The 19,272-nt window shown below is 38.5% G+C and overlaps 1 protein-coding gene across 1 annotated transcript in view; it reads right to left on the reverse strand.

The window, feature by feature from the left end:
* PTPRN2 (protein tyrosine phosphatase receptor type N2) overlaps positions 1-19,272 on the reverse strand; it is a 676,344-nt gene that overhangs the window by 14,127 nt on the left and 642,945 nt on the right. Inside the window, exons 20-21 of the mRNA XM_080385838.1 lie at positions 14,343-14,396; positions 12,196-12,260 (exon numbers count right to left, since the gene is read on the reverse strand). Of these exons, the coding sequence (XP_080241964.1) occupies positions 12,196-12,260; positions 14,343-14,396 (119 nt within the window). The remainder of the gene's footprint in view (positions 1-12,195; positions 12,261-14,342; positions 14,397-19,272) is intronic.

Raw genomic sequence — 19,272 nt, forward strand, 5'->3', positions numbered from 1 at the left:
TCTAAGGATATCCCATTATTGGAAGTGGTTTTGCTCAGGCTACTAAACTATGAAGTCCAGTAATAGATGGACACATACATTTATTGTCATACAACAAATAATCTAGGGGAAACGTTAAAAATACTAGGCTGGAGAACACTGACAATTGGAAAAAAGAACACAAAATATGTCAAAAAGGCAATATTTTCTATCTTTTCTCCCCACCAGTATGTACGTTATCTGTCTGCTTAACAGTGCTACTGGTTACTGAAAATGAAGAGGGGGATAAAAGAGGAAGCATTTAAAGAATAAAGAACTGCCTTTTCACCTTTTGACTGTATTTTACTCTGCAGGGAATAAATTTGGCTTGTGCTTGTGACAGGTTCCTTTTTCACAATGGATTTCATTGCTTGTTTTAAATGAATGTACGAATGTAGCCTAGTGTGAGACTGAGCTAATGTTGTACCAGCAGTATTGTGAAAAATGACTGTGCAATGTGCGGTGGTGTTTTTTTTAACCAGAACATGCATTTGCAGAATTCACTGTGAGCTAGATACTACTAGCCTTCCCCCTGCCCTCAGCAGCTCAGTGAGCTAGCTGAGTAAATACCTCCAAAAGCACTTCCACACCAGTGCAAGCCAGATTTTAACTTCAGTAATTAACTATCATATTCCTAAAGGCTTGAAGCATTCACAGTAAGTGCACAGCAACCCACATCAGGAACATTAACTGGATAAACTAAAAGAAAACAAGAGAAGACGCAAGCTGAATTATATTTTGCCCCCAAGGAGAGAAGTGGTTTCTGAAGTTTAGGGTCATATCCTTTGCAACCCTTTCTCTCCCCGCAGGCACCAATGCAGGATGCACGCTGGCACTTAACAGCTGGTGCTCCTGATTAGCAGATCTCAAGGGGTTAAAGTGTTTGCCCTTAGATAGTCGCATAAGTGGAGTATCCAGCATGTCATAAAAACATAGGTAAAAGTTGAATTCCCTCTTCCTCTTGCAATAAATAACAAGCTAGCCAAATTCTGCAATAGGCTCCATGAGGTGACCAGCAGCTCCCACTATTTAAAACCATCATGAATTACCTAATGTTAGTTTTATGACTATAATAATGGAAACTTCTGTCTCTTCTCATCCCCCTAAACATGGCAGGGGACCTATTTTGATAAGCACAAGACACATGGGAAACACCCTGTGGAGGATAATCCCTTCCAGATTGTAGCAGCGCTGCTGTCACTGTGATGGTACAGGAATAGGACAGACAAAGTTTCTCGAGAGGTGTAACATCTTTTAATATATCAGCTGGGAAGAAAAAATGAAGGCATATCATTAAGAAGTGGGTTTCAGATTCAGCAAACTACAGAGCTTCTGCACCTGAAAACGTGCTGCGGTTTTTATTTTCAGTTATAATAACAATCAGCATTTGTTACGTAAATGTACGAAAATTTTGGCTTAATTAAAGTAAGCACTGAAATTTTATTTTTTATGTAATAGGCTTGAACATACTTGCATTGAAAGCAAAATCCAAAGTCCTATTTTATTCATTACTAATGAAAATTGCAGCGTAGATTCTGTGAGACTGATAGAATTTTATATTAAAGCACTGTATTAAAAGGAATATTTTAGATGCTAGATGCTCTGAATTTTCTGTATATTTATAAAAATAAAATGATTCTTAAATACTTCATCAAAGAAGTTATTTGTGGGGGGTTTCTTTTTGAATAACCCAAACTGAAGAGTTTTCTTTGTGAATGTTTCACAAATACATATCACTCATAAATATTAAATTAAAAAGGATTTTTCTAGTTGGGAACAACTTTCAAATCTACCGACATATATGCTCAAAAAGATATGATTATAACTCTGCAGAACAGCTATGAATTTGTTACTGTGAGTTCTAAAGGATGGCTTGGTCATTAGAGGGCTATGTTTAGACACATTTAGATTCTCTTTCAGACTAAGACTCTGACTTCCTGCACCACTTCGGTTAAATCATTAAATTCACCCTACGTTTCACACCGTCATTTATAAAACACACCATTTTTTCCTACCTAGTAAGTTGTTATGAAGGCAAATCCACTAACGATTACAAGGTATTTGGACACTAGAGAGGTGAGGACCTAGATAGATACTCTTATTTTGTTTCTCCCCAGTACCCTTCGCACCTTCCTTAGCCCTCTTTCTGTTCCCCTCCATCATAAAGTGATCACAAAGCTGGATATATGATGTAGGAGTCATGCTGAGCAGTTGTAAATGTGGGATTATTAGCACTGTTAGCTTTTCTCCTTAAGGAGATGACGATGATCTGTATGGGAGTAAGCATTTATCCCAACAGAAAAAAATGGAGTACTAAGGGGAATACAGAAGTGACCTGTCAAGTGCCTCTTTTTGCAGCAGTAAGTATTCAGTTTCATTCTAGTCAGATATTACCTGCTTGATGCATCTTTTTATATTTATTATATTGTATACATTTTTGAATTAGGCCTTGAAGGGCAAAGGGACTTGTTAGGTCAGATTAAAAACTGGCTTGTTAAAATCTCGAAGGAAGAGTCCCGAATACAGTTCTTTCCACTCCCGTTGCTACAAGCTGAAAAAGATCCAATTATTATTTGCAAGATGCTGCTGATCGGCAGCCCTTTAGTCTCAGAGTCATACATGGTGCAGGATTCGCAGGCAGTCGGGAGTGCTGTGGACGAATCACTTGTAATATTACGAAACAGCAAAAATACATGTGAAAAAAACTAAGGGCATAAACCACAGTGTCAGCAAGGACAATGAGCTGTCTCATCACAGCGCGTCTGTGTTTAGGAAGACTACAAGTGTTATTCATGTTTGGGTGATGACTGCATGACTCATGCCTAAAAGCAGTGCTTCATGGTCAAAGCAAACTCTGCACAGCGGCTTTATGCTGCCTTTCTTCCCTCCCCGTGTAAAGCCTCTGACAAATAAGCTTTCTTGGGTTTAGTACAACATTTTCTGGCCCTTTTCCATGTTTAGCTTTGCCTTAGAAAGGAGGTAGACAACTGAGCTGGGAGATCCAAGGACAGAAGGCTCCGGCTGGAGAAGGACAGGCGATGACTAGATCCAGGTCTGCCAGGAGCTTAACACACAGAAAGGGCCCACCTATACTGCTGGCTGTGACAGTCTATAGAAACAGGAGCAGGCTCCCTGGGGAGTTAGGAGGGTAAATCAGCACTCATGGACTATTACGCTGTCGTAGCTATGCTGCTTCCAGTGCCCAAGCTAGCTGGATGTAGCACAGATATCCATTAGATCTGCAGTGCTCCTAAAGCCCTAGATGACTCCAGCTTCCCACTGGCAACTTCTAAAGGACGGCCCGGGTAGCTGCTCCAGCAAGTGTTAGCCCCATTGAGTACTTAATGTTGCAGCAAAACATTTAATCACACCATATGAGGGGCAAACTCAATCTGATTAAAGAAGAAAGGGTCATAACTAGGGGGAGTGTAACACCACTTCTTCACTGACCATTAGTTTTAATGGCATACCGGTAATATTTACTAACTAGCTCAGTCTCAAAGGCCCAGCCTCATCTCATCTACTCCAGCCATCCTTGAAGTTCGAATCGGAGTTAGTCATCTTCTCTCCCAACAGCTGAGAGAGAGGGGAAGCTCTGATGGGCAATTCATTTGCCTGAGAATTACCCTCCAGAGGTGCGTATCATTCTCCATTGATGACTGAGGAGACCTGGACAACTAGGTTAGGAGAGATGCTTAATGCTAGATGGTTTATATGGCTGAAGTTAGCTGGAATGAACCTGGGCTGAAAAAAAGCGGACTTTCTGCTCTGCAGTTTCGGGCTCACGAACGCTAGAATCTGCTAAATCCAATGGTGTTTGAGATCTGTGTTTTGTGTCTGTTGCCTTCCCCTCTTCCCTCACCTGCCCAGTTTGGCAATTTTGATGAAAAAGACAAAAGAAAAAGCTACATGCAACCACAGTGAAAAGATAAACCAGTTGCAGTATTGTGTAGGGAAGGCCGTGGAAGTGAAAAACGTGCTGTAAGAGTAACTGCTGTTTATACAGTGCTCTGCTGCAAAGAAATGAGTATTTTCTTCCTTCAACTTACATTGTCTGAATGCCCAATAAATAAAAACACTTGTAAATATTAGAGTTAAAAAAGGGAGCTGAACAACAGCTAAAACCTACAAAAATAAAAGCGATTTTCATTTGTAGTTATCCAGATGTCTGCTGCTCTAGCTGCTGGAGTTCTGCTATTGGCCAGGAGGATCATTTGATGCTTTTCATGGAAAGAGAGAAGCGTCAGCAAAAACCTAGTGAGGGACACACTTTTAAAGATAACAAAAAAGAGAAATGTATTCAGGCTGGCATTTTCATTAAAAGCTTATTGTCTCTCTGAGATGAACAAATTTGTGTGCATGTGTGTATGCAGTTAGGGACTGACCCAATGCATACCTGAATCAGTGAACTGTCTGTAATTTCAGACAAAATATGTAAGTGCTTTTATACACCTAACAATGACCCTAATTAAAAATTCACTACTTTATTAAAACAAAAGAACTCAATGGGCAAAGCAAGCATATCTATGAAGAAGGGAGTACTTACAGTAATGAAAATGAAGCAATGAAAATTATTGTGACAGTCATACACACACAGAGTATACATTGTGTGTTATTGTTTACACATTTTACATTAATACTTGAAAAATGCATGTCATAGATTTATAAATGTAAGTGATACCGCTTTGTCAGTGCACAATCCTAAGGAAGGTGATATGGAAGATGGAATACAGCCTATTTAAAAAAAAAATTCCAAAGGAAAATAATGCTTCTAAGGTTACACTAATTTTAACAGTCTTGCAGGGATAGAAATTCACTACTGCCATTTCAGCTTTTAAGCTAATATCCTTTGTCAATGGAGAAAAAACATGCAGAAACCACTCACTGTAACTGAATGCAAATGGATGCTAATTTGAGGACCAGTCCTCGCTCACTTCCACTGTGCATGAGAATATGTCACATCACATTCCATACAGTATAGAAACTGTTTCTCTTTTACATCTGGATTTCCTCCATCCTCCCCCAAGTTAAAAGTAAAAGGAATATGCCTAAATTACTACATGCAAGAAATCGAAGTTAATGAGTTATATTCTATATAGGTTAAGATACCCCATAATCACCTGTTGTCACTCTAGAAAATACCAGTGCACACATCTAAATTCAACTTACACAGGCATGCACACACACACATACACACAACATACAAAGTCTACATGTAGCAAGAATTGTGGATGTGCTGCTACTGCCTACTTAAAGGTGTTCCCCAGTATCAGCTCCCATAGAGTTCTACACAATTTCCTTCTTTTACTACCTCTTCCAGAAACTACTGGCAAATTACCTAAAAGGCAGTTCATCTCCACATGCTGAATCAAACATGAATAAAGTTAAGATGCTGCTTGCAAAGATGACATTTCTGAAAACGTGCCTCAGCTGGCCCTAAAAATTCTTGGAGTCCCCTTTGGAAAATGTGAATTTTCTTCAGTGGGGACACAGAAGTAGCTCACCCACATGAATCTATTAAATGGTAAGAACTACATTTTACATTACTTTCATTTTACGTTGCACGTAGGTGGCAATGCTTTCACAAGACAGTACATGCAGTGACCTAAACAAAAGATGAATTCATTCTTTAATGAAGTTTATCCTTAAAAGTGACTAAACTGGTCCAGCTATAGAAGCTGTGGAATAATTACACTTCAGTTAGGTCATACATACATTGTAGCCTTTACAGCCAGAAGACTACCATCTGGTCAATTAAATACTTCAAATCCTTCTATGGACTGCTGCATGAGATTAGCTACAAAAAAAGTAGTTCTTTGCTCTGTATATAAACCTCCTTTTCCAAACATTTGTCTAGCTGCTTCTCAAACCGATAGCACAGTACTTCTATGACCAGCTTTTTCACTTTTCCATATTCTAACCTACCCATTGTGTGAAAAAATGCCGCCCAAATTCCTTATCTGCTTGTCTCCTCCCTAGTTTCAGTCAATGACTTCTTGTTTTCAAATTAGTGACTATCTCAAGCTGCTTACTGACATCAATACATTCCTTTCAAGGTCTTCTAATACTCTATGGGGACCCCCCTTCGTGTTCCCTTTCCCAAGGAATAGCCCATGTCTGATCAGTCTGTCTTCACAATTCATTTGCCCCAAACCCTGGATAATTAGGATTGTTTACAACCACACTTTCTTAGTCCCAATTCTTTTCCAATAAAATCCCAGAACAGCAAATAACTCATGAAATATGTCTCTTTTAGAGTAATCCCTGACCACTAAACTATATAAAAAAGAAAGAAGCCAACGAAATTACATTAATAACTTGTTTTGTTTGAAATCTCTAGATGCCATAAAGGAAACCATCTGAAAATGCAGTCCATACAACATACACCAGGCAACCAACACCTTCCCCGTGGTCACTAATTCATTTCACAACAGAAGCTTGTAGAACATGCTACATTTTTATCCTCATTTGATGAACCAGTAATCGATGACTCCACAGTGTCAATAATGTGCCAAAAGCTTTAAAGCTTTATAAATCAAAAATGTGTTTTGCGAAGGAAATAAACACTGTTTTATACAGCTTGTTCTAAATCGTGAGAGTTCGCTAAGCATCACAGGCTGGACCATAAAAAACTGTCTTACACATTCCCTATACACTTTTGCATGTAGCTGGGGGCCCAGCTCTCACTGTGATTAATTATCTGCTGGGAAAGGCTGCAAGAATGAGCACTATTTGCCTAATTGTGTTTCCAGGGTAACTCATTACATAAAAGTTACAATACATAAATGCAGCTCATTTGAAAAACCGGCCTTATAACATATGATATGTTTACATGGACACTAAGAGCTTCCATCAGAAACTGAAATAGCAACATTTCAGATTTACTTGGTTAGCATTATTGCTGCTGAGAACTGAGGCAGCCTTGTGGACAGCAAAACAGTGGACAAAGCAAACCCTAATTTTTAGACTTTACTGGCCTGCATTCCCCCCCCCCCCCTTTTCCTAGAGATAATAATCTATCTCACCCAAATCTCAAAGACCATCTATATGATCAATTCAAACTTAAAACAGGAAAACAACTGAATTTTTAAGTCCTGAATTTTTCTCCAGAATACCACCTATTTCTAATCCCACTTTTTACTCTCTTAACCATTAAAAAAAATCCCACCAGTAATGTCTCTTTTATACTATATATTTTTTCAACCACTGGATGACACACAGTATGTTAAGTTTTATTTTCATGGGAGAAGGTGGATCCTCAGTGAAAGAAATATCCCCTTGTTCACCAAGAGCATGTCAGAAATAGTCTGGTCTAGACTTGTATCAGCACAACTGAACAACAGAATTTTCTCAGACTTTGCATAAGGACTCAAAAATAAGCAGATTGAATCCATTTTAACATGAATATGGGCCAGCATTTTCTTTCATAAAATCCTTTCAGAGAGGAGCTAACCCCACAACTTCATTATGATTGTTAAATCCACACAGCAGATAAGCAAAACCTCAGCAAGGGTTCAGATTAGCCAAAATCATTTGATCACGATGAGTCAGAAGGCGAATTAAGGAATCTTTTGTTTTGCCTTAAAATGTCACGGTATAAACTGCATCTGCTCAGGAGCTGACTCACAAGACCCTCAGACAATAGGGTAGCGGGGGCAAGGAAAGGACTTGGGGAGATAACCTCCGCAGCCAGCCCAGGCCAGAGTGTGTGCTCATCAATTATAATCCCAGCTTTTGAACGCGAGAGAATAAACCGTTGGTTCAGCTTTACTAAATCGAATCTTTTTGCTGGGTTTTAGAATTCGGAAATCAATACTTTAAAAGGATTTTAAAATTCATATTCGCCTTCCCTTTGACTCATCTCGTTCCAGCTAGTTCAAACACAAGAAAATGGATGGTCAGCAAACCCTAAGCAGCTGCTGGCTGGATTAATATCTAAAAATCAAACTATTATCTACCCTATCCTAGCTTCTCAGTTCAGAAAAATGAAAGTAGGAAGACTCATAATCCCATTTTTTCTCTTTTTTGTGCCAGAAACACTCAATAAAAATGTCTTGCAATATATCAAACTTTTAGTCACTACAATAAGCCTGCAGGAAAGACAAGAAATGAGAAAATTCTCAATTTTTCTCTAGTTCACACAAAAAGAAAAAAAACTGATCAGCTCACAGTTACTGTGAGTTTGGGGTGAGGAAAGAATATCAAGTAGACTAAATCTAAATCAGCTTATCTTCCCTAGTAACAAAGGATAAAACTTGTAAATACAAGAATGTTGAAATTCTCAGCAGAAATCAGCCTCAGAAAAACAGTCTGTCAAAAATCCAGCAAGCATTGTTATCTACAAAACCAATCCAATACCATTTTCTGCATTTATTTAAATCATGGAAGCACACACGGAGTCGAAATAAATCACTTCTCAACTTCTCATTTAAAACTAAAGCTTGTCCTAAGCTGTCTGTCAGGGAAATGAGAGGTGACTTGGTAACTGCCTTAAAACTGTAACACCCATGTAAAAATCATTAACATAGTTAATTCATTATCATAGCTAAAACATGTCAAACAATTTTTTAAATGTCTTACTGTAAGGCCATATTCAACACCACTTAGTTTTTGCTATTACTTTGATGAGCACAGGATCAGGGTTTTGTAACTACTCTGCATATGAATCTAGCAAGAAAAATAAATCTAGAAATAAACTACATGATCAATAGCAGCATGAAGTTACTGGAACAACTAAACAAAAGGATACACTTGCATTTAAAACTTTTTGCTGACACAACACAAGAATGATAGTACTGAATAGACACTGTTGTTCTCTGACTGCCCCAGGAACTAATAAGATTATTTAATGTGGCTGCTTGGAGTGAATGTGCACAGATACAGACATTACATTTACTACACAGAGGACAGTGAAATTCATTAAAAAACCCAACCCAAGAGGAGATCCTTCCTGATGCTGCGCAGAGCCGGAGGGAGTCCCGCAGGCCAGTGCTGTGTGGCTCTCAAAGGCAGCTGGGGGCCAGAAAGGTGTTTGCCGAGCAAGGGTTCCTGCCAGCCCTTGTGTGCCCTCCTGCCAGCTCACCGCACACACACACACACCCCTCCCAGCACACCAAGGGGGCATTTCTACCCTTGGCACCAACTTTTAGCATCCTGCAAAGTGCACTGACACAGGGTGCTTTGGTTTTTTTTAAGATTTCATTCCTGCTTTCTCAAAGGGGCTGGGGCCGTCAGACTGACATGGTGGGTGTCGAGCACAACCCCCTCCCCATTTTGATGTCCCCTGCTTTACGCTCTAGGAACAGAGCCCTGGCCGGTGTTTTTCAGCATCTAAAATAATATGAGGGACAGCAACAGGCAAGACAGTAGAAGATATGAATTTATAACGTGTTTAATAGAATAAGTATTAGCATTAATTCAATGAGCAGTAGGAGAAGAAATTGTAAATGACAAAGGCATTTACAGTTAACTGTCTAAGAGAATGCAGGGAAGTAAATCATTACATGAACAAGGAGCTCCTTTTCTCAACCCACCCTATTAAAAACCCCACTAAAGAGCCAAGGCATTTATTGATTGCTTTCTACTTTCCCACTGCCGAAACTAAGCACTCCTCTATTTACTTTGATTTAAAAATGCATTATTGTCTACTTTCTAATAAACCAGACAGTGGAACAAGAAACTCAAATTATTCTAAGTTTATTCCTAAAAGTCCGTTTTTTGGGGTTTTTTTTTTTTTTTTTTGAAAGACTGAAGGCCCTAATCCTTAAAAGCCTTTTTGAAAGAAATGTTACTAGATGCTGGCCTTGCAGCTGGGCCCAGATTGAAAGTGCACTTATGTTTAGCACTGAAGGACTCTGAAGTTAGCCCTCGCACTCCACATAAAAGCTTTGGAAAGGGCATTCTTTGCCACTCGTGCAATTCATTCTCTAAGAAAAGGAAATGGAAAGAAAGATTTCATGTCCAGGGCTTCAGGCCTTTGATCATTTGATGAACATTGGATCCTCAACCTGGGCCTCCAGCTTCTCAGGCCAGACAAAGAGGGCCCCGGCCGCACAGGCTGGGCCTCGGTTCCCGCCCGAACAAAACCTTTGGCGGCCGCACAGTGTGACAGCCTGGGAAAGGCCCACCTCAGCAGGGCTGAGATGCCCGCTCTGCCCTTTGATCTTTCATTTAAACCCCGGCCAAAGCACCAGGTCAGGGGATTTCGCGTCGCACACCCCCATGGGCAGAGGGGAGCAGGTCAAGAACAAAATGGGGGTGACCGATCTCCAAAAAGCCCTGTGACGCCTTTCTCTGGCCAGTTTCACATGACTTGTCTGGTATTGTGAAGCGCTAAGCCCACACTTAAAATGGAATTTGACATTACATGGTACAATGGAGTCAATAAATGGCATTCTTCAGTGCTTTTACAACAAAGTCAACCCTCCCTTAAGTGCCTGAAAGCCCCAAGCTAGAAAATACTTCTCATTTACTTCTTTATGCGAGTAAATTGCATATACTTTAAATCTAGTTTTCATCATGGCTTCTCATTGCTGATGACTGAAATGAGCCGAACAAATACTTAACAAAAGTCTACATTAATTTTACGATGTACCATTGCTTCTATTTTTAAAGACTAGGTTGTCACGTGGCACGTAACAAGCATTGGAAATATCTCCATATTCCTTCACAGAGAGAAAACCTGTTTTCCAACGAGCATGAAAAACTAATCTCATCCCACTGAAAAATTTATTTTCAGTACAGTGCTAAGGAGAAGGCAAACACCTAACTTCTTTTAACATCAGCAGCCAGTTCCACATGGTGCTCGCAGGCAGAAAATTGAGTCCATGTTTGATGAGACACGTTAACAGAATCTGGAGAGAAAAAAAATGCTAAACTCTTCTTTCTAAAGGGATGGGACCCTGCTACGCCCCACAGGACTGGGACATGCAAGATGCAAAAGCAGATGACTGCAAAGCATGGAGTGTATTTTTAAACTAATATACAAATATGTCTATGTTAGAAAAGTTTAAACAACTGTAAAGTGGTTAGAACTCAAAGAACTAAATATTGTTTCTCTGTATAAATTAACATATGTTTTTACAACTAATTCTTTCTTTAAATACACATATGTGCATAATGCCAGATCAAAGTGACTTAAGAACACAGGTTAAGAATTAAGAAAGGCAAATGACTACTTTCTATTTACTTTCAACCTCATAAGATTTCTCTTCCTCTTAAAATGCAGTTCTACGAAACTGTGATACAAACATGGCCGAAGGCACGAAGAATGGGTACAATAATACACAAATAAAGTGACTATGATGTCTTGACCTTGGTCAGGTTTACATGCCCACTTTTACCCCTCTTCCTTTTGAAGACACAGTATCAGTATAAAAATTTTGGTTTAGCTCTAACATACAAAGATTATTTCAGGGTATTTCAAGTACTTCCCACCATGAACCATTTAACAATAAATAAAATGCAAAGGGAATGGTCCCAATCTCTAAAGAATCTACAGACTTCATTTTAAACAAACAACAGTATAGATTTATGTTGAAAGATAACTCCCCACTTCATAAAATTACATCTCACAGATAAGGAAACTAAGGAACAGAAAAATTAAATAAATTGTTCAATATTGAACAGGCAGTAGCAGAACCGGGAACAGAGCATTAACTGATTTATTTTCAGTCCTCTGTCCTGTTCACTACAGTCTTTTTCCTCCTAAGAGACAAACCTGTGCAGCGCAGGAGGCCCTGTCTGGTACCAGGTCTTCTAGGCAATTTAGTGGCAACGGGCAGCCACAAAATGAAGAGTTAATGGTTGTTTGACCAGGTGACAGAGAACCAGGCAACAGCCATGAAGCAGTCCAGCACCTAACTCATGTAACCATCAAATAAGGATTGTACAGTCCCAAGGTATCTTCTAAAAACTCTAAGAACTATTTTAAATTACAAATTTTAAAATTCAAATACTTCTCAGCAGCACAAATCCACCTGCTCATTCACAAAGCATTTGTGCTTGGGTTTGTTGTTTGAAATTGCTATGAAAATAAAACTTAAGAACATTCAGGAAGGAGTACAATTTGCCTTTAATTTATTCTCAGATTTTCTGTGAATATTGTTCCCCGCGTTGCCACGGCAACACAAGCACATCTTCCAGTACTGAGGAAGTAACAAGCCTTTCGATTCTCACCTTTGGCCATTTTATTGAGAACCATGTCAATTAGAATGTAGGTTCCACTTCTTCCCGCACCATTGCTGCCAACAGAAAGGGAAAAAGAAAAAATAAAGCCTATCAATGTGTATCTAGACTCAACATGCAGGTACCTGCCCTCAATGTTTATACTTTTACACATGGGGGGGAGAGGACAGAACAAGGGGCTAAAGCATGGTACTGAGAGGGGAGAGAAAGCTTGCACTGAATTAATGCAAGCTGTTTGTGGAAGATTAACTATTAGTCTGCACGGATAACAGGGCTTTGTTTTGATTTTTTAAGCCAAGTTGTGTTTCTGCAAGAAAGCATTTTAAACAACAGTGGTAAAGCCATTAACCCTAAAACAGGATGCCCTTCTGTTCAAGAAGTGCCCATACAATGAGCTTAGAGTCACTTGTATGTGACATCAAGAACCACAGAATAAGCTAGAGCAGAACATTATCCAGAATAGTCTCAAAATGTCATGGGTTGCATTTGAACACAGTGGTCAGAGGGAATGCATACCGACACGCATTTGAGAACCAAAATATTTGACTACTGAGGAACTGCAGTCTTCCTTCACTATACATCATGAGTAGTTTGTTTATTCTTTTTACCTTTCCCTTGAATTCTTCCTTAGTTGCAATGACCAGAAAAAATATTATCATGTAATTCCCAAGACACAGCTTTAACTGTTGTGTGTCATCAGCCCTTCCTCAGAGATGTGAGACCAAGCCTGGGGAGGGGGAAAGCTCCCTAATCTGAATGCAGCTTGTGTCCCTTTCAGAGAGCAATGTGTAATTGCCAGCGTGATGCTCTTTTAGAGCTGCTGTTAGCAAACATAATTAAGACTTTAAGTAAAAGCTTTTTTTCTTTCCCTCCCTAAAATTTTTACAAAGGTGCATGTGTGACCAATTAGACTGGTATGTAGTTTTATTAATTAAGCCATTATTTTTATTGATAGCTCAATTTGTGTACAAGAATTAATGAAAGGAAAAATAATAGAACAGCGTGAAGCGCGTTATTACATTCTGTTTACAGGCAGGCTTTGAAACTTAATTTTTGTTAAGTCTCTGTGGACAGAGGTTTTTTTCTTTCAGTTACTAGATCACTGCTTAGAGAAAAGGAGGTAATGGTAATAATTTTTTTTTCTGCGTCCATGAAAGGAACAAAGACACAATCTTATTAGTTAAACTGAATAATAAGAGACAAAGCAGCGATCAGGCCCAATAAAAACAAAAACTACTGAGCTGATGGCAGGCACTTCCATCCATCACAGTAAGGAAAAAGCAAGAAACTTGAAGGTTCTTCATTCTGCATCAAATGTTTCTTTTCCCAGGCTTCCTCAATGCAATGCAAACAAGCCTCCTCCAGAGCATTCACCTCTGCAGAGGGCCTCCTAGCATCCAGTGGAAGCTAATTCTGCTGAGCCACATGTGAAACATGTCCCCTTTCTTCTCACTCCCACCCGAAGTGGAGTACCCCATGTTAAACAACCTGCCTCTTAGCAAGGTTGTTTTTCTGTCTTCCTTATCGATAAGAATATTTTTGATAAATAGGTGCAACATTCTCCTTACAAGTCAGAGCATCCAATAAGAAAACCAACCATTAGTGTCATTATGGCAAAGTTTTCCATTGACCTGCCTGATAGCTTTTGTGTGCATCTATCAGACTGTCAGGCCTAAAGATAATCTACGCTTAAAGGATCACTTGATCTCTGGGTAGATTTCCACTCCCTGACATTGCCCTCTTCTTACCATGGTCACTGAAAGCAAGCAAAGAAGAAATAAAACGTAACTGAGTGTTAATAAAATAAAGACAACTGAATTGGGAGGAGATGCAAGGAATCACTATCATTTTGAAGGAGATTTATGAAAATGAAGTGCTACTTATATTGGAAAAGACAGCCATACATTGTTAAATTGTGGCACAACATCTATGAAATCACAGGAAAAGATAATTTTGTTATTAAAACAGATCCTCAGTATTAATTAGCATTAAAAACAATTGAATTATATTTAAAACCTTCAGCCTACCTCACTATCTGTTTAGTGATTCATTCAAAGCTTTAATTTGCCCATTAAAAAAAAATATTAAATTCTTACACATACAAATCTCTCTAAAGCTATTTTAGAAATTGTACTTGCCTGCAATGAACAACTACTGGACAAGAGCGACCCCTGTAGCACTTGTTTACTTTTCTGAAATAAAACAGACACAAAAAATTAATTAAGCATATTACTATTGTTTCTTTAGCCAACTGTCAAAAATAGGCAGTAAGAAAAAGTCATATTAACAGTCTTTAAAGAAACAGTCAGGTTGATAATTTGCTAGTACAACAAGCAGTTGTTACATACATGATCGTTTTTAAAGTTTGATTCTGTAGAAATTTTGCCACTGTAGAAATCCCAAAAAACATCCCTGTTTTCAGTTATCACTGTTGGCTAGGCAAAATAAACGATCTCTTTTCTCAAATGTCTCGTCTTAGCTCCAAAACTAAGATTATCTTGAGATGCTTTAATTTTACAGCCATCTTTGAGTTCATGAGCTTGCTCAAAGAAGTATCGAGGGGCATCAAACTGAATCCAAAATCAAAACTGGCTATGTCACTATACTTTGTGCAATGCGTGCTGATTTGTTAAGCCAGTTCTCCCCAGAAAGGCAAATACCAAATCTCCTGAAAAGCTTCTCACAAAATCCTAAAATGTAATCTATTGTGATAAAAATAACTAAAACCATCAGAAAGCTTTACTGCTTTGGTTCTAGTGTAGAAGTCTTGTATATTTAATATTTACAAATTATTCTCTTCTACAGCTTCCTGGTTAAACATTCTCAGTGGCAAGAGAATATATCCGAAGTCAATCAATGAAAGTACAGCTATCAAACAGGTCTGCTGATATGTAAAATCAAGGAAGGAATTAACCAGTGCTGACAAAAAACCAAGATATTCAGTCTAAGAATAGAGCCCACAAAATTGGTTTAAATCTATTTAAATTGCCTTACAAAAACCCAAATCCCAAACCCTGTCTTCTGCTCTAGGATATATTTTGCATGTCAAGTATGTTACAGGCCCCCAAAAAAACATAAAATATGCACACATATGTTATCAAGGCAAGCTGAATAAAGGCTAAAATGGGAAAGCATTGCTTCAAGAAATCAAAACCTTTCATTCCATTTATTTGGTGAGATGTTTGAGGTTACCAGAGCTAGAAGGTCTCCTGTGAAACCATTTCACAGGGCAGCTTCCAAGGGGTGCCCAGACCCCCTAATAGTCCCCAGCTCAGCACAAGTGTTACACAGGATCCTGACTGCTAAACTGAAGTGAGCTGCTGGAATTTGGCAACTGCGGTACAATGTTATTATGAATTTTAAAGCATAACTAACCTACTGAATCATTTAGTTCTTGGCTGTTCATCTATTCACTAACATCTGTGCTGTGAAAACATGCATATATCTTTAAACATTGCTTACAGTATAGCCTGAAGATGCCTAAACTTCTAAATCTGACAGTGAGTCAGGATACCTGGAACTCAACCCAAACAGGCTACAGAGATGTTGGTGATGTCCCATGAAACTGCATTATCACATTCTGCTTTTTATTATTTAAGATTCTAACTGGACTTGATAACAATATTAAGTTCTTGTAATGAATCCTTTAAACATTTGAATTCAGGAATTTTTCACAATTCTTACTCTTTTGCTTACTGATGTAAATCCTACTTACAGAGACATTCTGTCTTTATTCATAATCCTTGGATATAAGTAATTAATGCAGTAGAACAATGTTCTATGAAATAAGTGGTAAGTCATTGAGAAGCACCTGACTTTAGAAGTTAAATGGACCATTTATAGGTCCATAAATGCATATATACGCAGGCACTACCAAGCAAAATTTCAATGACTTAAGCTGCAGTAGAGTTTTCACATGAATGAACCATTCATTTCTTGATGGTCGTATCTGAGGACCAACTCCTTCTACACAATATAAACCCTGATATTTATTTTTTGTATTGTACAGTAAATTATATTTGAAATGTCTGTAACAACATCAGACACAGTCAGTCTGCATTCCCCTACGTGCAGTGCAGCTGGTCATCCTCCCCCCACCTCCCACCATGTGCATTAGCAAAGTTGTTTCTGCATTTAACATCTTAAATAAAAGCTAGTAACTATGGAGGGTATTTACCATTTCTTTTTCTGCTTGTGTGGTTCCTTTGTTCCTTGTATGGCACCACTAATATGATATTTGCATGTTGTGACTAGCCATCTACCAAAGTCCTAATATAATTTCAATGACAAACTCGATCTAAACCTCTCAGTAAATCAGACCTCTCAGTAAATCAGACAGCCAGAGACACATGTTAGGGAAAGACACCTTATGTTTGTCAGTTTTATTGAAGGCGTTTCAAACATTTTCATTATCACACATTTCAGAAAACACATTAAAACAAAGGGTTTCAATCCAGCTGCTTCATAGCTTTGTCTATATATAGCTTATGAAAATATTTAGAAGTGCAGCAACATCTCATTTCGTTCTTAGTTCTGGCTAATGAGAGTGAGCTGAAAATTCATCAGTAAGCAAAGTTCTTGAATGTTGAAGAAAATATATATTTTTATATATATATACATATACAGGAAGAATTAACTTAGAAAGAATGATTAGTAATACAAACCAACCCTTGGCTCATTGAGTGAAAAAGAAATCATCATGCAAACCATCAGCAAGCAAAGGTCAGAGGTCGTTAGAGGCTCAGAAAAGGGGTTTCCCACATTGTCCCTGCAGCAGAGTCACAGTTTCCAATGATCACTTTTGTGACTATGCAACTGGGCTCATATTACTAGCTGCAACATCACAAAAATGACACTGGCAACCGCTAATTAGCTGGCAAAATAAGAATTTGTCCATTTTTAAAGTGAGCAGTGTTAGTAAATGCCATTGCACACAGCGAGAAGTGATAGCATAATAGATATATATTTTAAGCAAAGCCCTCACATGTGATGCTAATTATCTTTTAGCTTAGCAGTCCCTCTTTAAAGTGTAAATGTGCTCCCTCTGGGCTCAAGAAATATTTAATTACACATATCAGTGCATGACTAACAAGCTAGTCCAGAGCAATAATGATTGGTCTATTGTTCAAAATGAAATTAGGACTCCAGAAGCATTTAAAACTGACCAGTGGTTTCTGTAGTAACCTCACCTCTCAGGGACTGTCTTTTGTACAGATTTTTAAAATATATAGAATAATCTCTTTTTGGCAATTTATACCTACATTCTGAAAGTACGATAGATTATTCCATAAGGTTTAATGTATCTGCTAGATGCAAAATCATCTAAAACACTGATACATAGTAAGAGAACTGTAAGCTTTCAAGTTTTCAAAGAGACTTGCAAAATTTACTTCAATAAAAATTTTAAGGTCCATATTTCCACAGACTCTGGGCAAGGTAATTTTGGGAATCCAATTTTTCTTGGTGATGAATTATAAAAAATAGAGGGTTGGTTATGTATATGCTTAATTTCATATATGTATGTGAATATATAAATATACACACATATCCATATATATATACAAACACACTGAATGCACATAAAAACATAGATAAGATTAAAAGAAATGAGAGCAGCCCCTTCCTAGCACCACCCTCTATGAGTATGGTAGCGCTGCCAGACATTTATTCTGGGGGCTTTATGACTCAGCTGTCGTAATCCAGCGGAGTTTGTACTTTAAATAGAAAGCTTCAGGTGCAAAACATGTATTGTATAAATGAATTCCAAATACATTATTTTGGCAATAGTGCATTAGGTTTTTTTGTCATTAAAAAAACAGCAACATCAGATGACCAAGAAAACTGAGATTCATAGACCAGCTATTGTGCATGCCAAAATTCCTTTTCAGACGGAATTTTACTATGCATTCAGTATTATGAGTTCATTGTACAAAATCTGCACGTAGCAAATGATTACAGTACCCTACACTGGACTGTGAATACATATGAAACGAACACTCAGAATTCAATTAAATCTTAACAGGTTCATTCCCATACTGGCTTTAAATACAAAGAATGGCAGCTCCACTACTTTTCTCTATCTACTTATAAATTTTCTTTTTCAAAGTATCTGCAACAGTTCTTCAACATGGCTATCTAACCCTTACACAATGTCACTTTAAGAAGTGCTTTCTTGGTGATGTGAACTGTGACTTACTGTGGATCTAATCCTGCAGCTCATGCAGGGTCCTCAGTTCTTACTGTAGCAAGTCGGAGTTGAGGTGCTCCGAACTTCAGATGTCCTGGCTGTACAGGCTCATTTATAGTCTAGTTAGAACTGCTAGCAGCTTTCCCACTAACTTCAAAATGAGCAAAATCAGACGTTGTGTTGGCTCCGTGCTGCAGCCTCACATGGCTTGATAGAACCAATTCAGAATTTTCGCTACAGAAATTCACTACAGGCAACTTCCTCGGTACCACAAGCAAAGGGAAATCAACCTATAAAAATCACATTAAAGTTTGAACTCAGAGAACAAAACCTTGAATACTCAATTACAATTTCAACTCCATCCTATGGCCATGCTTCCTTCCCCTGCTATCACTTTTGCATTGCGAATCTGTAGCATATCCTTATATTCTTACCTAGCCATAGCTCCTAGTGACTCAGCACAGCTGTACTCCGTTACTTGACCCGCACCATGTCAGATGACTCTCTGCTTTGAGAAGCCTTGCAATACGTATGAGAATACTGATGGATGAAGAGTGCCATTTAGTCCTAAATTTTTGAGGGTAAAATTCTGCCAACAGGCAACCAGCTTCTCCGCTCAGGTGCAGATGCACAACTCTGGCATCAGTCAGAGCTCCTAGCATGTATTGAAAGAAACAAGTTTGGACCCTTTGAGCACTGAGCCCCTTATAATCACTTTGGGGGGTTGTATATAATATTGTAGTACAGAGGGGAAAACACGCGATCCCACAGGCCGCTTGCGGATTGAGAACCGACTCCCCAAACCTCCTGGAGATTCTTTTCATTAGCCATAAGCACATCACTGTGGATTAGCTGGCATACGCTAACACCTACACACGATG

Source organism: Falco punctatus, assembly GCF_963210335.1.
Source record: "Falco punctatus genome assembly, chromosome: 4".
NCBI lineage: Eukaryota > Metazoa > Chordata > Aves > Falconiformes > Falconidae > Falco > Falco punctatus.